General features: G+C 45.7%; 1 protein-coding gene across 3 annotated transcripts in view; it reads right to left on the minus strand.

Annotated features, from left to right (window-relative positions):
* Nucleotides 1-918: 918 nt before the first annotated feature.
* The window catches only part of ETV6 (ETS variant transcription factor 6), a 56,804-nt gene continuing 32,895 nt past the window's right edge, over nt 919-24,827 (minus strand). For all 3 annotated transcript variants that reach the window (XM_040437179.1, XM_040437187.1, XM_040437197.1), the window contains exons 3-8: nt 20,908-21,072; nt 20,422-20,556; nt 19,410-19,952; nt 16,993-17,135; nt 16,779-16,879; nt 919-1,758 (exon numbers count right to left, since the gene is read on the minus strand). In XM_040437179.1, coding sequence (XP_040293113.1) covers nt 1,653-1,758; nt 16,779-16,879; nt 16,993-17,135; nt 19,410-19,952; nt 20,422-20,556; nt 20,908-21,072 — 1,193 coding nt within the window. In that variant the 3' untranslated portion in view covers nt 919-1,652. The remainder of the gene's footprint in view (nt 1,759-16,778; nt 16,880-16,992; nt 17,136-19,409; nt 19,953-20,421; nt 20,557-20,907; nt 21,073-24,827) is intronic.

The raw sequence follows: 24,827 nt of genomic DNA on the forward strand, positions 1-24,827 counted from the left end.
GCTGCTCTCTAGCGAATGGATAGGCTGCCTTCTCAGTGATGATGTCACGGCTGCTCTCTAGCGAATGGATAGGCTGCCTTCTCAGTGATGATGTCACGGCTGCTCTCTAGCGAATGGATAGGCTGCCTTCTCAGTGATGATGTCACGGCTGCTCTATAGCGAATGGATAGGCTGCATTCTCAGTGATGATGTCACGGCTGCTCTCTAGCGAATGGATAGGCTGCATTCTCAGTGATGATGTCACGGCTGCTCTCTAGAAAATGGATAGGCTGCATTCTCAGTATTGCCACCACTGAATAGAAACTCAAAATCATACTCGTGTAAAGAAATTGCACAATTGAACAAGGGGCACTGTGAATCAGGTTTCATTTTTTTTTTTGAACCAGAAATCATCTGTTAAAAAAAACCCAAAAATAAAAAAATAAAATAAAAAAGACAACCAAATAAGACAACTTAAGTCAGAAAAATAAAATCCCTTCATCGCCAGAAGATTATTCCACCCTTTACATCTGATGCTATAGGGCTGTGATGGCTAACCTCCGGCACTACAGCTGCGGTAAAACTACGACTCCCAAGATGCCCCCCTTGCTTGGCTGTTCTCAGAACTCCATAGAAATGAAAGGAGCATGCTGGGAGTAATCGTTTCACCACAGCTGGAGTGCTGGAGGTTAGCCATCACTGCTTTAAAGGGAACCTGTCACCGGGATTTGTGTATAGAGCTGAGGACATGGGTTGCTAGATGGCCGCTAGCACATCCGCAATACCCAGTCCCCATAGCTCTGTGTGCTTTTATTGTGTAAAAACAAAAAACGATTTGATACATATGCAAATTAACCTGAGATGAGTCCTGTCCCTGACTCATCTCACGTACAGGACTCATCTCAGGTTAATTTGCATATGTATCAAATCGTTTTTTTCTACACAATAAAAGCACACAGAGCTATGGGGACTGGGTATTGCTGATGTGCTAGCGACCATTTAGCAACCCAGGTCCTCAGCTCTATACACAAAATCCCGGTGACAGGTTCCCTTTAAGGTTTCTTTTCAATATCATTTTTTTTTTACTTTAAAGAAATACACAAGCTCAACGGTGGAGACCAAAAGGCTGAGTGTAAACAGGAAGTAATGCTGCATGTGCAGACGAGAAGTGATGATGTAATTACAAAGATAGTGATGACATCATCTATGATGCTGCAAATTACATCAGCATTAGAGTAAGTGAAGGAAAATCAAGCATAGTTAAAATGACACTAGTGCAATTTACAAATTTTACAAAAGATTGAAGAAAGTTTTGTCCTGAAGTCACAAGGACCCTGCTGGTCCCAGCATGGTGAACCTGGTCATAGTTCGTTATCTGTGGCATCTTTCTCCAGTGCAAATACTTCCGAAAATGCATCAATATACAACATAAAACCTATTCACTAGTCTTGGCATAAACACCACACACAATGCCGCCCTCACAGTACCAGAAAGTGGCCATATTATGCCATTTCACTCCCATCGCTACCAATAAAAGTCTGTTTAGGGTGGTGCAGGGGCAGCCACTTGTTCAGCTAGCGTTGCAGGTAGACTATACAATTCCAGTCCATGGGATACCTTCACCTGCACCAGCAACTTCACACTCTCAGCATGTAGGAAACAAAGATCAAAGTTCAGCAATCATCCTCCTGATACATTGTTTCGTCCAGCTCCTGAGATTCCAGATGTTCCAGCCGATCTGTCCTGCCACTCATAATCTCATCCGGTGTCTTCATAAACCTAAGAAAAAAAAGAAGGTTAATGTACTACTAGTGTCACAGTGGTTCTATCTTAATCTATCTTCAGAGAACAGTATTATAGTAGGTATATTCTTGTACATAGGAGGCAGTTTTATAATAGGCAGTATTATAGTAGGTACTGTGGGGATTCGCTCTGGTAGTTGGGCTAAGAGGGCGCGATACAGAGGCAAAATACAAGTTCGTAATTCAAACTTCAGTGTTTATTCACACATGATGCCAAAAACAAAACGTCACTTTTGCAGTGTTGGTGTTACTTCACACCCAATGGCAAGTTAACATAACAAAAGTCACTTTGGTGGCAGTTCTGCCTCAGAAAGTTCAAACACAGGCTTTAGACGGCCTGTTCCACTGACATGCGGGTCTCCGTTCTCCAGCCCAGCACAGGCCTCAGATCCCAGCACACAGACCTCCTGAGCTCCACTGTCAGACGGAGGTAATCCTCTCCACCTGGCAGTGCTGCCTGGTTTTATGCCTGGCAAAACCCAGCCTGGAACGTGGTGAGTAGTCACCCACCCAGCACTTTGACTACTCCCAGTAAGAGTCGTCCCAGATCAGCCATTACAGCCATGCTAAGTACCAAGGTGTCAAACAGCAATTGCTGCTGACACATAAAAACTGGCTCTTACTCCACCGAGGCCAGGAACCTCGGTGACACGTACCTATCATCCACGATGATTACTTGTACCTTCTTACATACCTCCCCCCTTTTTTCAACCCTGAGAGGGTGAACACATGCCATACAGCAGGCATGGCCAACCTGCGGCTCTCCAGCTGTTGTAAAACTACAATTCCCACCATGCCTTGATGTAGGCTGATAGTTGTAGGCTGTCTGGGCATGCTGGGAGTTGTAGTTTTGCAACAGCTGGAGAGCCGCAGGTTGGCCAATCTTGCCATACAGTATACTCGGGACAGGGCATCCACGTTTCCCTGCAACTGGCCTGCCCTGTGTTCTACAGAGAACTTAAAGTTTTGTAGGGACAGGAACCACCTGATGACTCGGGCATTTCTCTCTTTGGCCTGGCTCATCCACTTGAGAGGGGAGTGGTCAGTCACCAGGCCGAATGTTCTCCCCAACAAATAATAGCGCAGAGACTCGAGTGCCCACTTGCTAGCCAGACACTCTCTCTCCACTATACTATACCGGGGTCTCGGCTGGGGTGAGCTTACGGCTGAGGAAGACAACGGGATGCTCCTCCCCGTTGACTTCCTGAGACAGTACAGCACCGAGGCTTACTTCGGAGGCATCGGTCTGTACTATAAACTCTCTTTTGAAGTCGGGCATCACCAAAACCGGGGACCCGCACAGGGCCGACTTCACAGCGGAGAAAGCCTCTTCCGCCCGATCATCCCAGCGAACCATCACTGACTTGTGTCCCTTCAAAAGCCCTGTCAATGGCGTGGCCACCGTAGCAAAGTGGGGGACAAACCTCATGTAATAGCCCACAATTCCCAGAAATGACTTTACTTGCCTAGTGGCGACAGGTCAGGGCCAATTTCATATTGCCTCCATTTTGTTCACTTGGGGTTTGATCACTCTGCACCCAATGACATACCCCAGGTCTCTTCTAACCCGATCGCACATTTTTTTGGGTTAGTGGTTAGTCCCGCCTTCCGAAGGGAGTCCACTACAGCCAGCACTTTCGGTGCTGTGGATGACAATATCGTCCAGGTAAGCTAAAGCGTACCGACGATGTGGACGCAGCACAATGTCCATAAGCCGTTGAAAAGTGGCGGAGTCACCATGCAGACCAAAGGGTAGCACCTTGTACTGATACAGCCTTTCAGATGTGATGAAGGCAGTTTTCTCTTTGGCAGCCTCCATTAAGGGCACCTGCCAGTACCCTTTCGTGAGGTCCAAAACAGAAAAATACCGGGCTTGTCCTAACCTTTCGATAAGCTCATCCACCCGGGGCATGGGATAAGCATCGAATTTGGAAATCTCATTCAGTTTCCGAAAATCGTTACAGAACCGTAACGTCCCGTCTGGCTTGGGTATTAAGACTATAGGACTGGCCCACTCACTTTTAAACTTCTCAATGACATCTAGTTGCAGCATTAACTGCACCTCCTCCGAGTTGGCTTGTCGCCGAGCCTCGGGTACCCGATATGTTTTTAACTGGACTTTGGCCTGAGGTTCTGTGACAATGTCATGCTGGATTATGGAAGTGCGTCCAGGGAGGTCAGAGAACACATCTGTGTTCCGACTAACGAACTCCCTAGCCTCCTGAGCCTGTTTAGAGGAGAGGCTATCTGCAACCGCTTCCCTTGCATCAGACAAAGGGGCCGGAACCTCTTCCCCTAGAAAACCTAGACGCTCGCTGTCTTCTGTAGAGGTCTCTCTATCCTTCCACTGCTTAAGTAAATTAACATGGTAGATCTGTTCCGGCTTTCTCCGCCCTGGCTGGTGTACCTTGTAGTTCACATCTCCAACTTTCTCGAGTACCTCGTAGGGGCCCTACCACCTAGCCAGGAACTTACTGTCCACGGTCGGTACCAGAACCAAAACCCGATCACCCGGGTTAAAGATCCGGACCAGAGCCTGCCGATTATAGACCCGACTGGGCTCGCTAAGCTGTCTCTATATACTCCCTAACAAGAGGCAACACTGTCTCTATCTGTTCTTGCATCTGGCTAACGTACTCAATAACACTTTTATACGGAGTGGGCTGTTGTTCCCATGCCTCTTTGGCTACATCCAAGAGACCGCAAAGGTGTCTGCCATATAGCAGTTCGAAGGCGAGAACCCAGTAGAGGCCCGGGGAACCTCTCGCACTGTGAACATGAGATAGGACAGAAGAAGGTCCCAGTCCTTCCCATCTTTAGCCACCACCCTTTTCAACATATTTTTTAATGTTTGGTTAAACCTTTCTACCAGACCGTCTGTTTGCAGATAGTAAACGGATGTCCATAGTTGTTGTATGTGCAGCAACTTAGAGTTCCCTTATCACCTTGGAAATAAAAGGGGTCCCCTGATCAGTCAGAACCTCTTTAGGTAGCCCCACTCGGGAGAACATTTCCATTAGCTCCTTAGCTATCAGCTTAGCCGATGTAGGTCGCAGTGGCACCGTCTCCGGGTACCGAGTGGCGTAGTCTAGGACGACCAAGATGTGTTTGGTGTCCTCTAGTGGACTTCGGTACTGGGCCTACGAGGTCCATAGCGATACGCTCAAACGGTACCTTGATGATCGGGAGAGGTACCAAGGGACTACATAAAAGGTTCTGGGGGCTAGTTGCCTGGCAGGTCGGGCAAGACTTACAGAATTCGTCCACCTTTCTAAACACACTGGGCCAGTAAAACCGTTGTAGAATCCGGTCCTGTGTTTTCTGCATTCCCAGATGACCCCCGAGAACATGTTGGTGGGCTAACTCTAACACGAGTTTGCGATAAGCCTGGGGGACCACCAACTGTTTAATGGGTTCACTCCGCAGCTGGTTTACTCGATACAACATATCCTGCTGAACCACAAAACGGGGGAACACCGACTCTGCCCCAGCTTGTTGTTGTTCACCATCTACTAATAATACATTTTCCAAGGCTCGGGATAGGGTTGGGTCCTGGTGTTGTGCAGTACCAGGCCCCGGCGGCAAGTCCTCCACATCTTCCACCATTACACCTCAGTGGGGTTGTCTCCCCCTCTTCCCCCGAAGTGGCGGTCACCCCTACCTCTGGCCCTTCGGCCTCGGGTTCCCAGGGTTCTGGCCTCCCCCCGGAGCAAGTCCACTCTGCTGGGATTACCCCTGTCTCATGGGTATCAGTCACTTTCGTAGCAGGCCACAGTGCCGGGAAACCAGGGAAGTCTCTACCTATTATAAAAATTTCGCAGTATAAGTTTTTGGCAACTGCCACTTCGTGAGTCCACCTGCCGACCCCCGTGGTTAGAGACACCAGGGCGGTGGGATAGTCTTTTAAGTCCCCATAAATGCACATGACCCTGACTTTCCGGACAGTATACTCAGCGGACCGTACCAGGGGAGCCCTTAATAGGGACACCAAACTCCCTGAGTCCAGCAGGGCCTCCGCTGGAGTGTCTCCCACTTCCGCCTGGCACAAGTGATTTAGAGTTTCTGGGGTACCCGCTGCACACAGCTTCCTGGCATATAACGAATGACGGAAGCCATAGTTCGTGTCCATGGGTTCCACCTGATGTGGACAGTCAGCTCGTACATGGCCAGACTCCCAACACCGCCAGCAGACTCTCTGAGCCGGGTCCATAGGGGGTACATCCTGGGTGGGTTTGGTTGACACAAGTCGCCGGGTCTGGGGTGGAGATTTAAGGGATTTCACTGCCTCCCTCCCAAAAGAACCACCCTGTAGATTCCGGGTAGCCTCATAGCGTTCCACCAGGTCGACCATCTCAAGGGCATAACATGGAGAGACCTGGCCGATCCATTGCTGGAGAGGGGGTGGCAAAGCCCTCCAGAACATATCAGCCAATAGTCTATCCAGCATAACCATGGGATTCAGCACCTCAGGCTGTAGCCACTTTTGCAAAAGGTGAAGTAAGTCATAATACTGGGGTCTCCCGGGCTCAGCCAGCTTAAACCCCACTGATGTACCCGCTGGGCCAGGACCAATACATTCACCTGAAGCGTTGAGAAAATCTCACCCTTCACTATTTGGTAGCCGGCCGCATGATCGTCGGGCAAGTCGAAATACACCCGCTGGGAATCGCATGCCAGGAACAGAGCGACGACCTAAGCCCACTGGTCTCGGGGTAGCTTCTCCCTTGTGGCCACTTTCTCGTACATTACCAGGTAGGTTTCGACGTTGTCTGCCGGTGTCATCTTAGGAATCGCCGCACAGACTGCCTCCCGGGCATCGTGGACGCTCGGGGTTGCTCCTGCTGTCTGCAAAGCAATCATGTGTTGTAGCAGCAACTGGTTGGTCTCTTGCTGCTACTTGTTAGTCTCCCGTTGTTGCAGGTTTGCCCCTCGCTGCTGCAGATTAACCTCCATGAGGGCCTTCACAACAGCCTCCATTTTGTCGTGGGACACGGGTTGTAATACCGCTGGTATGACATACAACAGTGCCCAAAAAATGCAAACCCAAAAATATTTTGGCGTTCACGCCAGCCTCACTACTCATGCACGCATCCTCCACCAATTGTGGGGATTCGCTCTGGTAGTTAGGATAAGCGGGCGCAGTACAGAGGTAAAATACAAGTTCCTAATTCAAACTTCCGTGTTTATTCACACATGATGTCAAAAACAAAACGTCACTTTTGCAGTGTTGGTGTTACTTCACACCCAATGGCAAGTTAACATAACAAAAGTCATCTTGGTGGCAGTTCTGCCTCAGAAAGTTCAAACACAGGCTTTAGATGGCCTGTTCCCCTGACACATGGGTCTCCGCTCTCCAGCTCAGCACAGGCCTCAGATCCCAGCACACAGACCTTCTGAGCTTCACTGTCAGACGGAGGTAATACTCTCCACCTGGCAGTGCTGGCTGGTTTTATGCCTGGCAAAACCCGGCCTGGAACGTGGGGAGTAGTCACCCACCCAGCACTTTGACTACTCCCAGCTATTACAGCCAGGCTAAGTACCAAGGTGTCAAACAGCAACTGCTGCTGACACGTACCTATCATCCACGATGATTACTTGTACCTTCTTACAGTATATTCTTGTACATAGGAGGCAGTTTTATAGTAGGTATATTCTTGTACATAGTAGGCAGTTTTATAGTAGGTATATTCTTGTACATAGGAAGCAGTATCATAGTAGGTATATTCTTGTACATATGAGGCAGTTTTATAGCAGGTATATTGTACATAGGAGGCAGTTTTATAGTAGGCATATTCTTGTTCACAGTGGGCAGTTTTATAGTAGGTATATTCTTGTACATAGGAGGCAGTTTTATAGCAGGTATATTGTACATAGGAGGCAGTTTTATAGTAGGCATATTATTGTACATAGGAGGCAGCTTTATAATAGGTATATTCTTGTTCACAGTGGGCAGTTTTATAATAGGTATATTCTTGTACATAGGAGGCAGTTTTATAGTAGGTATATTGTACATAGGAGGCAGTTTTATAGTAGGTATATTTTACATAGGAGGCAGTTCTTTAATAGGTATATTCTAGTTCACAGTGGGCAGTTTTATAATAGGTATATTCTTGTACATAGGAGGCAGTTTATAGCAGGTATATTCTTGTACATAGGAGGCAGTATTATAGTAGGTATATTCTTGTTCACAGTGGGCAGTATTATAGTAGACATATTCTTGTACATAGGAGGCAGTTTTATAGTAGGTATATTCTAGTTCACAGTGGGCAGTATTATAGTAAGTTTATTCCTGTACATAGGAGGACGTTTTATAGCAGGTATATTCTTGTACATGGGAGGCAGTTTTATAGTAGGTATATTCTTGTACATGGGAGGCAGTTTTATAGCAGGTATATTCTTGTACATGGGAGGCAGTTTTATAGCAGGTATATTTTACATAGCATACAGGAAAAAAATAGAAGGGCACTCAACAATCAGAGTCACACCGAAATAGAGGAATCTAAAATGATCCAATTTATTAAACATATGCCTAAAAACATGCGATAATTATAGCATAAAACGGAATGTCATAAAACAAAATAACATAAAACCAACGGGTATAACAATAACATGCACTAAAATGTCCAATACCGCAACTAAGAAATGTAAAAGTCAATAAAACATCCAACCTTGGATCATATATCGTGTGCACACAAAGACTTTCGATATGAGGTATCGTAAGCTGGAGTTTCAATATAGGTACGTGCAAAATGGTATGTTGGAATCAGTCCATGCTAAAATAATTTGAGGCGTCCCACGTTTTCGTATAATAGCATAATCGACAAAGCAGCAATATTTGAAAAAATAGTGTACATAGATTGTATAAATGATATCTCCACTATACAAGTATGTAGATAGGGCACCAAACGCGTTTCGGAGTGTTACTTTACTACTTCATCAGTGGTAGTCAAGGAGAAAAGTAACACTCCGAAACGCGTTTGGTGCCCTATCTACATACTTGCATAGTGGAGATATCATTTATACAATTTATAACTACTGGACTTTTATTTGCTTTAAGAAAAATATTAAAGATCGCGATTTACCAACACCCAAAAGACACAGACTCTAGAGAAGAACACCCATAGGATCATGGAAGAGGTGAACTGTGGTTTGCTGTACCCAAAAAAAAGATCAGTTTAATGTGTGGGACTCTAAGGCTACTTTCACACTAGCGTTCGGGGCTCCGCTTGTGAGTTCCGTTTGAAGGCTCTCACAAGCGGCCCCGAACGGATCCGTCCAGCCCTAATGCATTCTGAGTGGATGCGGATCTGCTCAGAATGCATCAGTTTGGCACCGTTTGTCCTCCGCTCCGCTCAGCAGGCGGACCCCTGAACGCAGCTTGCAGCGTTCGGGTGTCCGCCTGGCCGTGCGGAGGCAAACGGATCCGTCCAGACTTACAATGTAAGTCAATGGGGACGGATCCGTTTGAAGTTGACACAATATGGCTCAATTTTCAAACGGATCCGTCCCCCATTGACTTTCAATGTAAAGTCAAAACGGATCCGTTTGCATTATCATGAAAAAAATTTTTATTTTTTTTTTGTTCATGGTAATGCAAACGGATCCGTTCTGAACGGATCTAAGCGTTTGCATTATAGGTGCGGATCCGTCTGTGCAGATACCAGACGGATCCGCACCTAACTCAGGTTGGAAAGTAGCCTAAATTCGTAGTGTCTCGGTTGAAGAATTTACTAAATTCGTGATCAAAGGCGGAGACACGTGGGACGCCAAATACCAACTTTCCACACTCCACAGCATATAGCCTGATTGCTGCTGCAGAGACTATCAGCGGATGGCCGTATAAAAGTCCTTACGCAGAAAGGTAAGTACAGATTCTATGTACACTATTTTTTCAAATATTGCTGCTTTGTCGATTATGCTATTATAAGAAAACGTGGAACGCCACAAATTATTTTAGCATGGACTGATTCCAACATACGTTTTTGCACGTACCTATATTGAAACTCCAGATTACGATATCTCATATCGAAAGTCTTTGTGTGCACACGATATATGATCCAAGGTTGGATATGTTATTTTTTTTTTAAAAACATCTATTTTTTATTCATCAGGATGCATGTTACAAGAAGAAAGCCAATTCAATTGCCGACATGGTATGAGCAAAGACATTATGCAGAAAAGTGATACATCACATCATGCATTACAGCTGTACATTGTGATATCCTGATCTTTTTCTATTCAGGTTTGCAGTTAAAACTTCGAACAATTCCCTCCCCCCTATAGAACATCTCCAAATTCCAAACTCCCTCTAACTTTGTTAACTTAGCGGTGATTCTGTCTGTGTAAAAGCGGATTTAATTACATCTTTCCTGCGTCGCTAGGTCTTATGAGACGATCTCCTCATCCATCCCTATTTAATGTAGACATCATAACCCCAACCTTCCCAGGGTTCCTTTCAGCTGAGACATTAAATACCATTTTGTCTGTCTGAACGGCTTAATTAATTCTTGGATTTCGTTGTCTGAAAAGACGTCTGAAATAAATTTTTCCCATTTTTTAATAAACTTGCCTATGGTCTTTTCTTTGTGTCTTTCAATCTCCAGCAGCTCCGTATATAGTACGTGTTTCATTGTTCCCATGACTTCTTCCCATTCTGGTATCGACGGTTGTAACCATTGACAGACATGAGCAACACATGTATCCCACTTTCTGCTACTGTCCGACCTTGTGGGTCTGATTGATCATTTGGGATATAATGAAAAATACATTGCATCGGGTTAAGTTTCACCTCTATACCCCATACCTTACGTATATATTGTACTGTTCGTGACCATAATGACTAAGTCTGGACAGGTTAGCAGGCCATGGAGGAGATTCGCTTTGGGCAGTGAACATTTTGGACAGTGCCTTAGGTAGTGGGCTGGGGCCTCTTTGAATTTCAAGTCAAAGGCATATGTTGCTTTGTGCATAATGCGCAATTGCGTCTCTCTCCACTGTTCATTGGAAAGCGACTTCCTAACATATTCAAAACCTTCTCTCATTTTTGTGGGTACATCTAGATCCTCCAGTTCCCCTTCCCATGATTTGAAAGTGCTATTCACTAGACCTTGCGTTTGAGTGCTATGAATCCTGCGATATAGTTCAGAAAGAGAGCTAAGTGAAGTTCCTGTGCCCAAAAGAGCTTCAAACCACACCATTCTCTCCACTTGCCCCTTGCAATAGGCTTTCACTTGTTGGTAGGGGAGGAAGTGTGCCTCTGTGAGTTGGTATTTGTCTCTAAGCTCTTCCCATGTCAGGAGGGCCTGGCCAGGACCGTCCAGCAAGTGGTGTAACCTGTTAATACCTTTTTCTCTCCATGTCTGGAACATCTTGTTTTCTCTTACCTGAGAAAAGGAAGGCAGAGACCACAGTGGCAACTGGGGCGATATATAAATCGGCAATCTACATATTTTTCTGGTGGCTTTCCAAGACATGATAGTATCTCGCAGTAGCACATTTTGTTTAATGTGAGAAGGGATATCTCTAAGCTTGGTGTGTAATAACGCCCCTAGTTGCCATGGATGTACCAGTTCCCGTTCCAGGGATGTGGCCGAGAAAAAAGAGGTTCCCCATGTCCAGTCTCTCACATGGCGGAACAATGCTGCCAAGTTAAAGTGGCGGACATTTGGCACCTGAAGGCCCCCCTCCCACTTTAGCAAAGTTAGTTTCTCATAAGATATACGTGGCCTTTTATTCCTCCACAGGAAAGCTATGAACGCTGAGTGAATCTTCCTGACATCCTCATGTCGTAGAAGCAAAGGGATTGTCTGGAGAGGATATAGTAATTTAGAGAAACACACCATCTTAATCAGGTGTGCCCTTCCACTTAACGATAGTGGCAAATCTTTCCATTTATTTAGGTCATGTACTATTTTCTGGAGGAGGGGAGGGTAATTTAGCTTGTATAGAGCTGTCGCAGAACGTCCGATCTTAATCCCCAAATATTTCAAATAATCCTTCCTCACCTCTATTGCATCGTATCGTTGTTGGTCCCCCTGGCCAGGATTTAGGAAGAGAATTTGGCTTTTGGCCACATTCATTTTATACCCCGTTGTTGAACCATAATAAAGCAAGGCATCTAACACCTTTGGGAAATGAGAGTCAGGGGAGCCTAGATAGAGCAGCAGATCGTCTGCAAAACATGTTACTCTGGTTTCCTCTCTCCCCACCACAATGCCCCTATATAGGTCCGAATGCTTCAGGTACAAGACAAGGGGCTCCAGGGCTAGATTGAATAGCAGAGGAAATAATGGGCACCCCTGTCTTGTGCCTTTCCCTAGAGCTATTGTACCAGATAAGTAGCCAGGTATATAGATTTTTGCTTGGGGTCTAAAATAAAGGGCCTTCAAACAATTCCGAAATTCTCCTGTAAAGCCTGTAGCATCTAGAACCATTTCAAGCCACTCCCAACTGACATTATCGAAGGCCTTTTCTGCGTCTAGCGCCAGAAGAGCCGGATTGTCTTCTTGGCGCCCCCACGTATTCCGTCTTGTACTGTGAGGACCTTAAGTATATTCGTTATCCCCGATCTTCCCTTCATAAAACCTACTTAGTGATCCCCAATGATGTCTGGTAATATAGAGGCTAGCCTGTTAGCAATTATTTTAGAGATAAGTTTGACGTCTTGATTTATTAGTGATATGGGTCTGTAAGACCCTGGTTGAGTCAAATCCCTATCAGGTTTGGGAATTAATGTTATGTACGCCAGATGTCCCGATGGCGGCAATCCATTGCCTTTCAGAATATCATTGTATAATGAGGTTAGGCTGGGGGCCACCTCTCCAACCAGAGCTTTGTAAAACTCGGCTGGAAAGCCGCCAGGTCCTTGGGCCTTACCATTTGCGAGAGATTTAATTGTCGTTTTCAGCTCTTCTTCAGTTATTTCTGAATTCAGAGCCGCTCGGGCTTCTTCCGACACCAATGGTAAGGATACCTTATTCAAAAGTTTTGTCTGCCCTGTCTCTCGCAAAGGGGTCCCGGGTGTAAAGGGATTGGTAATATCTTCCCATTATTTTAAAGGGGTTCTGCACTTTCATTAAACTGATGATCTATCCTCTGGATAGATCATCAGCTTCTGATCGGCGGGGGTCCGACACCTGGGACCCCCGCCGATCAGCTGTTTGAGAAGGCAGCGGCGCTCCAGCAGTGCCGCGGCCTTCTTACTGTTTACCGTCGGGCCGCCGGCCCACTGACGTCACGACTAGTATCAACTAGCATGGGCGGGGCTAAGCTCTGTTCACTTGAATGGAGCTTAGCTGCGCCCACTCTATTTGATACTAGTCATGACGTCAGTGGGCCGGCGGCCCGGTGGTAAACAGTGAGAAGGCCGCGGCGCTGCTGGAGCGCCGCTGCCTTCTCAAACAGCTGATCGGCGGGGGTCCCGGGTGTCGGACCCCCGCCGATCAGAAGCTGATGATCTATCCAGAGGAACCCCTTTAACTATGTCTTCTGGCCTATCAAAGAGGCCGCCACTCTCCTCTTTTAAGGGATGGGTAGGTGGTCGTGCAGCATAAGGCCCCTTTCACACGGGCGAGTATTCCGCGTGGATGCGATGCGTGAGGTGAACGCATTGCACCCGCACTGAATACCGACCCATTCATTTCTATGGGGCCGTTCACATGAGCGGTGATTTTCACGCATCACTTGTGCGTTGCGTGAAAATCGCAGCATGCTCTATATTCTGCGTTTTTCACGCAACGCAGGCCCCATAGAAGTGAATGGGGTTGCGTGAAAATCGCAAGCATCCGCAAGCAAGTGCGGATGCGGTGCGATTTTCACGCACGGTTGCTAGGTGACAGTCTATTCACTGTATTATTTTCCCTTATAACATGGTTATAAGGGAAAATAATAGCATTCTGAATACAGAATGCATAGTAGGTGATCAATTGAGGGTTAAAAAAATAATAATAATTAACTCACCTTCTCCTCTTGTTCACGTAGTTCCCGGTCTCTTCTTTACTTCTTTAATGATGAACTACCGGCTAGGACCTGTGGTGACGTCAGATCACATGCTCCAATCACATGGTCCATGTGATTGGAGCATGTGATCTGACGTCACCAAAGGTCCTTTAGCCCACAGCTCATCATTAAAGAAGTAAAGAAGAGACCGGGAACTACACGAACAAGAGGAGAAGGTGAGTTAATTTTTTTATTTATTTTTAACCCTCAATTGATCACCTACTAAGCATTCTGTATTCAGAATGCTATTATTTTCCCTTATAACCATGTTATAAGGTAAAATAATAACATCTACCCAGCACCTAACCCAAGCCCGAACTTCTGTGAAGAAGTTCGGGTTTGGGTACCAAACATGCGTGTTTTTTCTCACGCGAGTGCAAAACGCATTACAATGTTTTGCACTCGCGCGGAAAAATCGCAACGTACCCGCACATTTTCCCGCAACGCCTGTGTGAAAGAGGCCTAAGGCTTAGTGAGGTTGGAGAGTAACCTCCCCGCCTTGTTGCCATGTTGAAACAGGTCAGCTTTTTTACGATCTCCAAACCACTTTGTTGTCTGTTCGAGTTCATAGTCGTATGCGTGTTTGGCCGTTACCCACTGCAGTTTATTGGATTCCGTCGGGTGATTTAGAAAAGCAGTCTACATAGATCTAACTTTTCTAGTGGCCTCATCGAATTTTTTTCTAGACTCTTTTTCTCCGCCATATACGCCATGACCTTCTTGGCTTAAAGAAAACACCGCCTGTGGCCTTCAGTTTTCGTCGATTCTTTGGGGGACCTTGGGCCTTGATATCGGTACCCTCTTCTTCCTCTGCCAGGGAACCCGTTCCTCGGAGGCAAGGCGAGTCGTTGTGAGGAGCGGGAGAGTCCATCTCCACTCCTAGGCTATCTCGCGCTTCCTTCAGAGTTAGAAAGGTGGATATAGATCCATCCGCTTGGAACACCCTCAGCGTTGCTGGGTATTGAAGAGCAAATTTAAGTTTTTTCCCGCACCAGGGCTTAACATATGTCCGAGAAGGCTCTCCTGCGTCTCGCCACCTCTGCCGAATAGTCGCTGAAGAGTAATAGTTTATTGCCCCGTACAATGAGGCTCTGCGGATTCTGCCGATAACGAGTAAGTATCGACTCTTTTGCAGCGTAGTTCAAATACTTTACAATGGTGTTTCTGGGCCTATCTGTGCCCAGCTCCTGGCCTTGAGGTCTTTTTGGGCCTAATCTGTGGGCCCTCTCTACCGTGAACGTTCCTTGCAAGCCCAGGGTTTGTGGAATTTTAGTCGCGCAGATCTGCATTAATTGATTTCGGCGGGATCGACTCTGGGAGCCCCACAATCCGCAAAATTATTTCGCCTAGAGCGGTTTTCCAAGTCGTCCAGCTTTTCTTTCAGAGCTTGGTTGCTGCGGAGTACTTCTTTAGTTTGCATCTGGGTTTTCTCCAGCTCTTCCTCCACTAGTAAGATTCTATGTTCCAGCTCTGTTATTTGAGTCGTGTGCTGGGAGACCTCCTGCTGAATCTGCAGCAGTGTGGTGGACACAGTAGCCTCCAATGTGGATTTTATGTCTGGTGCTAGCAGTTTCGCCACTGCAACAGCCATTTCCTGGCATGAGGCTGTAAAGTCCGGTCTCTGGCTCGATTGTGTCTCTCCCCCATTAGTCTGCGCCTCTGTAGATTCAAAGCTGGGCTGTGGGGGTTGGGAGGCTGATCTCGTCTGCCTCGGTTGTTTTCCTGCTGCTGCCGCCGCCGCCATCTTGCTGCTCTGTCTCTGCTTTTCTTGCTGGAGCTGGAGCGGCGATGTCGTCTGCCGGGAGCCGCCTTTCTGCAGGAATTTTTCCATAGAGCTCTAGATGGCTCAGCAGGTATGTCCGTGGGGGTTATTGTCCCCTAGATTGTCGGCGGCTCCTATGTATTCGGGCAGCGCGGCCCGGAGCTCTCACTACACGTGACCGTTCATGTGCGTGCCGGAACCGGAAGCCTGGATGTGTTATTGACTTTTACATTCCTTAGTTGCGGTTTTCAAGCGGTATTGGACATTTTAGTGCATATTATCCATTTATTGTCATACCCGTTGGTTTTATGTTATTTTGTTTTAGGACATTGCGTCTTATGCTATAATTATCGCATGTTTTTAGACATATGTTTAATCAATCGGATCATTTTAGATTCCTCTATTTCGGTGTGACTCTGATTGTTGAGTTTCGGTGTGTACATAGGAGGCAGTATTATAGCAGGTATATTCTTGTACATAGGAGGCAGTTTTATAGCAGGTATATTCTTGTACATAGGAGGCAGTTTTATAGTACCTATATTCTTGTACATAGGAGGCAGTTTTATAGTAGTTATATTCTTGTACATAAGAGGCAGTATTATAGTAGTTATATTCTTGTACATAGGAGGCAGTTTTATAGTAGGTATATTCTTTTACATAGGAGACAGTATTATAGTAGGCATAATCTTGTACATAGGAGGCAGTTTTATAATAGGTATATTCTTGTACATAGGAGGCAGTTTTATAGTAGGTATATTCTTGTACATAGGAGGCAGTATTATAGTAGTTATATTCTTGTACATAGGGGGCAGTTTTATAGTAGGCATAATCTTGTACATAGGAGGCAGTTTTATAATGGGTATATTCTTGTTCACAGCGAACAGTATTATAGTACTTATATTCTTGTCCAAAGCATTAAAGGAAGGAGGTTGTGATATTTTAGTTGTTACATTCTTTCTATAAGGGTCATTACACACAATGTAATACCCAGCAGGGCGCAATACTAAGAAAGCTTCTCCCAGGATATAAAGAACATGAAATCTGTGCTGTATCCTGATTAATGAGGAGAGGGACATGTATATGTATATATACACATTTATATATAACATTTCCATCATATGACTCAGGGATGATTTCTGCCCCTTTCAGTTGAGTCATTTATAAGCGGATGCAGTCATATTTGTGCTGTGTTCTGAGGGAAATAGGGCTATAACCACCATACAACAGAATCTTGTTACCTGAAGAGTAGTCTCTGCCCAGGTTCCTTGCGGATGATGTTGAGCTTGTAGTAATGGCGAAGTGCCCGCGACATCTTCTCATAAGTCATGTTTGTTCTGTTCTGTTTATGGAAATGAGAAAAGGAATTTGTGAAGGGGATCGGGAGCCGGAAAAAGGCACCAACAGATGTCAAGGAAGTGTGAAGTAACCAGGAGAGTATCAAAAGACCATCACCTTGTGGTTGCCCCAGAGTCGTGCCAGACCATTGGGGTCCATGATTCGAAAAACCATTGACTCTTTATCTTCCCAGCGAATAAAGTTCTCATATCTCGTGTCAGACAAGAGCTGATACACATAATCCCAGAGCAGCCGGCAATCTGGAGTGTGACATGGAGAAAAGACAAGATTAGGACCAATAAACAAATGTGTCCTTTAGTCATTCCACACTTAGTGGGGTCATAGGGTCACATATGTGGGTGCAATGCTGTCTGTAACATCATGCTGTACTTGACACTGCACCCCACTGTCTACATTAACACTCTGCACGTGGAAATACACACTAAACAAAACCCTGTAATCCTGCTACCTGTAATAATTTACCCCTTCATCCCAAAACCCCCACAGTGCAACCCCTACATGTGACCCCATCATCACACTGTCTGTAATAACACCTATACAGAGCACAGCACCTCATATCCTACACTAGGACCTTCCCATCTATGACAACACCCTACACACTCCGCTAAACCCAATCTACCCCACTGTGTAACCCCTTACACATGATCTCATCATTACACTGTAATAACACCCTATACAGAGCACAGCACCCCACATCTTACACTAGGACCTTCCTATCTATGACAACACCCTACACACACACCGCTAAACCCAATCTACCCCACTGTGTAACCCCTTACACATGATCTCATCATTACACTGTAATAACACCCTATACAGAGCACAGCACCCCACATCTTACACTAGGACCTTCCTATCTATGACAACACCCTACACACACCGCTAAACCCAATCTACCCCACTGTGTAACCCCTTACACATAATCTCATCATTATACTGTAATAACACCCTATACAGAGCACAGCACCCCACATCTTACACTAGGACCTTCCTATCTATGACAACACCCTACACACACCGCTAAACCCAATCTACCCCACTGTGTAACCCCTTACACATAATCTCATCATTATACTGTAATAACACCCTATACAGAGCACAGCACCCCACATCTTACACTAGGACCTTCCTATCTATGACAACACCCTACACACACCGCTAAACCCAATCTACCCCACTGTGTAACCCCTTACACATGATCTCATCATTACACTGTAAAAACACCCTATACAGAGCACAGCACCCCACATCTTACACTAGGACCTTCCTATCTATGACAACACCCTACACACACCGCTAAACCCAATCTACCCCACTGTGTAACCCCTTACACATGATCCCATCATTACACTGTAATAACACCCTATACAGAGCACAGCACCCCACATCTTACACTAGGACCTTCCTATCTATGACAACACCCTACACACACACCGCTAAACCCAATCTACCCCACTGTGTAACCCCTTACACATAATCTCATCATTACACTGTAATAACATCGTATACAGAGCACAGCACCCCACATCTTACACTAGGACCTTCCTATCTATGACAACACCCTACACACACCGCTAAACCCAATCTACCCCACTGTGTAACCCCTTACACATAATCTCATCATTACACTGTAATAACATCGTACACAGAGCACAGCACCCCACATCTTACACTAGGACCTTCCTATGTATGACAACACCCTACACACACCGCTAAACCCAATCTACCCCACTGTGTAACCCCTTACACATAATATCATCATTACACTGTAATAACATCGTATACAGAGCACAGCACCCCACATCCTACACTAGGACCTTCCTATCTATGACAACACCCTACACACACCGCTAAACCCAATCTACCCCACTGTGTAACCCCTTACACATAATCTCATCATTACGCTGTAATAACACCTATACAGAGCACAGCACCCCACATCCTACACAAGAGCCTTTCTATTAGTAACAACTGTTCACAGATCAATGAACCCCTAACATAACCCTACAACCCCCCCTAAAGCTAGCCCACTATTCTAAAGTCTATAATATCAGCTGACATCCAACACATTACCCCAGGGCCTGTAACACCCTACACATAGCATTGCAACCCACTTCTTACATCATGACCCTACCATCTGTACCTTATCATCTTACGATAACACCTTCCATATAGTAGCAGCCTTCATTTGCCATGACTTCACTAACATGGTGCACACAGCACATCCTAGTCTACAGTAACATCTGAAACCCAGCACTTCACCCCACATTACCCAACAGTCTGAAATAATGCTACAGATTGCACTACCTCTTCTCATCTTACACCATGACCCACCTATTTGCCCTGCCCACATTACGGCCATGCTTATATGCAGAATTCAACACTGACTCCTATGCCACCCCAAGGTGTAGTCACTATGGATTAGGATCACCATACACACTGAGAGATTACAAGCCAGTGTAGCCCATGTGTCGAGAATCCCTTCTGTAAGGGGATAAATGCCACTATCATACCGGCTATCCTTCCCATGGGAATGGTCTGTTCCTCGGAGGAAGAGATGGACACCATGACATGATTCATGTACGCCATCTCCTCACGGTGGGATAAGTTCATAGGTTTGGTCTCACGCTGCTGCCCATCATCTGCTCCTAACCTCGGCTGCTTAAACTCCACAGGATGCCGAGAATTAAGGAGCAGCGGGTGCATAATGGGGCTTGGCATGAGCTGGATGACACGTGGGTTCTCCTGCCGCGGGCTGCTGGGTTTGGGAAGGGTGTCATTGGGACAGTGGTTGGCTTCGGCAGGAGACACAGATAAGGGGTAGGTATCTTGATTGTGGTGGTTGCCTTCACTTTGCAATCGGAGGAGTCTATCAGCAGGGGACGGGCGGCGCAGGTTGCTGTCCATGGGCGAACGCAGTGGGCGGGTTTCAGCATCTGGAGATGGGTGATGGTTGGTGGAGAGGGGTGAGTGGGATCGATGGCGCAGCTCTATAGTAGGAGTATTCTGTGGGTGGATGTCGGAGGGCGTTCTGAGAGGTCTGTGCTGAATTTGATCTGAAAAAGAAAAAAAAAGTTTCAAACTTGACAAATTATTCAAAAATTGTCTAGTAACTTATGTCATAGAGACATATAGCTGAGCCTCCTGACTTATGAATAGAATACCAGAATTGCAAGTAAATACTGACACTTTCACAAGTAGAACAATTGGAAGGGGAGCATGGAAGGTATAAAACAATGAATAATTTTGTTATTCAGGCATGTTTGGCAAGTTGGGTGACACCCGTACGCAGCATAGAGCAGTGATGGATAACCCCCGGCATTCCAGCTGTGGTGAAACTACGACTCCCAGCATGCTCCAATCATTTCTATGGAGTTCTGAGAACAGCCAAGCAAGTGTACATCTTGGGAGTTGTAGTTTTACCACAGCTGGAGTGCCGGAGGTTAGCCGTCACAGGCATAGAGTTTCTACTAATGCCATCTACTATACTTGACCTCCTCGTTGGTAATACTGATGAGTGCTTACCATCATGGTGGTTGTGGGGGAGAATAATATCAGGGTGACTTTGGATAGAATTTCCAGTGTGAAAAACAGATGGGGGAAACGGTCGGGGTTTCCTCTGTCGCAGGATGTGCTGCAGAACCTCGTACAAGACATCACCTGCAGCACAAAAACATGTTACTCGCCAATGCAGACAACAGAGAGCAGTTCAATGCAGCACCTCTAGAGGGCGCAGTTGGACAATGAAATACATGATCCTGAGCAGTCCTATTTCCAAGTTTAGTTTTATATGTTTCTGAGAATGCTGCGTGACAACCAGTATGACCTCCATTACTGCTCCCACCTTTCATAGACCCTCCAAACGGAAAAAATCTTCTTTATGCAGCAACATCCCTGCACCTGAATTGCAGCATAACTAGGCAGAGATGTCATACAGGAGTCTGGGGAAGTCATGATGGTTATCCCTATTGGTTTTTATTTTTTTACATTTTGGGGTAAGTGGCCAGTCACCTGAGTGCGGACAGCGGTATCGGAAATCTTCCTTGGTGAGGAGCAGAAGGGCTTTGCCGTTCATCTCGAATGTATTATTCTCTATAGGATGCAGAGCAAATTCGTTTTCAGCCCAGCGTAGCCACTGAGACAGGTCATCCCGAGACCAATGAGAAGGTGGGAGACCTAGAAAAGAGAAAAATATACTTTAGATCTTACTTGTTTACTTCAAAGTCACGTGGCCATTAGATGCCGATAAAGGGACATTCGTAGTAAAGGAACGGAGTGTAAACAGTGACTGCATGTAAATTTACCATCAGTAATAAAATGAGAAAGGTCCCAGAACAAAAAAAAAAAAACGCAAACACAGCAATTAAAAAAACAAAGAAAAAAATATATACGTTTACAAATATTTTAAAATTAGACAATTTTTAAACAATTTCGAGAATATAATTTATTATAAAAAGCTTTGCAATTTAAGAGTTAACGACCCCCACCCCATAATTTACACAAACAAGGTGTTCGCCCTCTCGTCTGTCCAGGAAACACTTGTCTTCGGGAAGGAAAGCTCCTGCGGTCAAACGGACAATGCCGGGAGTCGTTATCACACATGGTACAGGCCGAGCAGCCCGCGTCTCCATGGAAACCACAACAGACTCCAAACTAAACGTAGACAGTCAGTGGGTGTCAGTGGCACTGGACGCAACTGACATTGCGAAGAACTTCATCCAGAGGCAGTGAAATGCTTTTTGCGGTGTGTGCTCTTACGAGCAGCAGAAACAAGACCAAATGTTGTCAAAACACGTAAAATAGAACATTTCTGCTAAATATGGTAAAGTTCCTTTAAGTCCGGTATACATCTGATAATCTTTCTTGAGACCGCCATTGTCAAGTAAATAGCGGTGTAGTCTGCCATGGCACATCCTTCTGAAAGGCAAGAGTCGTGATGGTGAGCAAGGGGCTGAATACTAATGCAACTCCGTGTAATAACCAAGCCTGACTTCGTCTGTTGGTGTAGAACGGCAGAGATTTCTAATTGGCTGGCTGAATGACATGTGACCTTCATACACTACTCCAAAATTGGACTTCCTAACAGATTTTGTCCTTCAATTCTTCACCATTTTTAAGATCTCTACTCGCTGTCAAGTGAATGGAAATTCTTCTATAGGTCTACAGAGTGAAGACCCGATCCATTACTTCTTACATCTGACAGTTTGTAGCCAATAGGTAATCCTGCGTAAGGCTGGATTTTGACGAGATGGCCACGATGGGACCACTGCATGTGGCCGATCCGCCCCACTCGTGGCACCAGCCACACAAATTTCAAGTCAATACCTCAGTAAACCTGCAAAATCAAGTGGCCATTGGCCACCGCGGGAGGGTGGGTTCTCGTCTACCTCGTACAAAACCTGCTTTATATAGCAAGTATACTAGACTCAAGCATTTTATCTGCACTAATACATTGTAACAAAGCATTATGTCAGTGTTATCCAATACATTCCAGACCTCTAAGGGTAACATAGCATCATAAATCAATATAATGCTATGCGACCCCGGCAGTGCTGGAAGTTCAGGCCGGGTGCTGCGCTGCAAGTCTGGAGCGTGACACCCGCTCGTCTGCAAGGGGCCTTAGTCACACAAAGTACCTTGCACCAGCTGATGTTTGCAGCCCCTGCACCCCTATCCTATGTCCCCCATTTCCCCTTTACACACTGTACCACCTGTGAACACAGACTGCTGAAGCAGCAACTGGCCTGTAACAGCCGGTTCAGACCTGAGCGTTTTACAGCGCGTTCCTACGCGCTGTAAAACGCTCAACAAGAAGAAACCAATGCTTCCCTATTGGCATGGTTCTCACCTGGGCGTTTTACAGCGCGTACGATCGCGCTGTAAAACGCCCGACGCCCCAAGAAGTTCAGGAGCTTCTTTGGGGCGTAGTGTTGCGCGGTCCCGCGTACATAGACTTCCGGGAACGTGCGACACTGGGCTTTCACTTGTCTCTGTATGTGTGATTGTAAATGTCCGTTCAATTGCGCATACAGAGCGTACGTTCAGTACGCTCTGGTGTGAACCCAGCATAAAACCTGCTCCGCACCGCAGAGGACCAGAGGAGTCCCTCCGTTCCTGGTTGTTGAGAGGGATGGAGAAATGGCCCCTCTTACTCCTTCCCTTCCCAATAAGCTATGCTGCTGCTCCAGCTCCCATGGCGATTCACACTAAGGGCTCATGCACACAAACGTATATTCTTTCCGTGTCCACTCCATTTTTTTGTGTGGACTGTATGCGTAACCATTCATTTCAATGGGTCGAAAAAAAACAAAAAAAAACGGAAGTTACTCCGTGTGCATTCCATTTACGTATGTCTGTTCCGCAAAAAGGTAGAACATGTCCTATTATTGTCCGCATTACGGACAAGGATAGGACTGTTCTATTAGGGGCCAGCTGTTCCGTTCTACAAAATACGAAATGCACACGGACATTATCCGTATTTCTTGCATATCTGTTTTTGCGGACGTTCACATCTGTCCCTAATTCCAGCAGTCTGTTCTGTCGGGGGAAGAGACTGCCGGAATTCACACTTTTGTCCGGCCGAAAGCCGGAACATACGCTGGTAAGCGGCCGTGTCGCCGCTGGATCCTATTAGATTGAACGGGGATCCATGATATAGCATCAGTTGGTGATTTGTGCATGGATTTTGGTGCGGGTTCTGTACCGAAAACCACGTATAATCCGCCTCTGATTCCGAGTCTGCACTGCCATTCATGCAGCCGGCTGTGGTTTATTTCCGGGCGGTTTTCCAGGCCATGCTATGAAATACTATGGGGAAAATTCATCAAAACTGATGTAACGGAAAACTGGCTTAGTTGTCCATAGCAACCAATCAGATTCCACATTTGTATTGACTTTAAAGGGATTTTGCAGTACTACAGCACCGATTATCATCTGATCAGTTGAGCTCTCACTCCCAATACTTATATATATATATTTATTTTGCTGATGAGATGTTTTCACAAGCTCGGACATCAGAACCACATAGCTGCGTGCTCTGGCGCCAGTCTGACATTGATGACTTATCCTAAGGATAGGTCATCAATAAGAGTTCTGGAAAACCTATTTAATTTGCAAGATACAGACCTGGGACTGAAGAGGTTAAGCCACAGAAGAGTTCATGGAAGTCCCAATAGGTGAATTCTATTTGTCATCCCTATTAGGAAATGAGAGTCCCATCCAAGAAGTTGGAGGCAGGAAACCTCATCATCCTACGCAATAAATTCCTTCCACTTCACGTTCCCAAATAGGAAATTTCCCTTGTGGAGAAAGAAGAAGCTGTAGGAAGGGAGAGGAGCTGGGGGGCAACTGTGCAGACAACGTAGAGGGGAAGGTTAATACACCACACCGATTAAGTCCGGGTGTCAGCATGGTTTTTATATGGTCTATATATCTAATATATCTAGAAGAAATTCCACGGCACCTCCATATAGTAAAAAGATTGTATCCATATATTATACATACACACACACACGCTATGCTGTACACAAATTGTGGCTGCTCACCTTAGTATTTGCGCGCACTGCCACAAAAACATCGCCATTAAACATCCAGAATGAATACTTGCAAAGAGTACTCAAATAATACTTCCAAAAGTATCACCCCCATCAATGCCTATATAAATCTTTTTTTATCATAAGTGCCCATGTAGTGCCAACCACCATGCATACAGTGAAGCATCTTTGAGCTGGCCACTCAAACTTGCACAGAAAAATTATATTCTCAAAAGAAAAAGTATACAGAATGAAGGTTAAAGTATTAGGCAAAGTCAGCAAACATGTACAGCACAAAAATAAACCCACCCCAAAAATCTGGTCAATTATGTATCAGCACATCATACAGAACCAGGCTAGGACAGACTAAGGGCTTATTCACACGAACCTATTTTTTTC

This window comes from Bufo bufo, chromosome 1 (assembly GCF_905171765.1).
Source record: "Bufo bufo chromosome 1, aBufBuf1.1, whole genome shotgun sequence".
In the NCBI taxonomy this organism is placed as follows: Eukaryota; Metazoa; Chordata; class Amphibia; order Anura; family Bufonidae; genus Bufo; species Bufo bufo.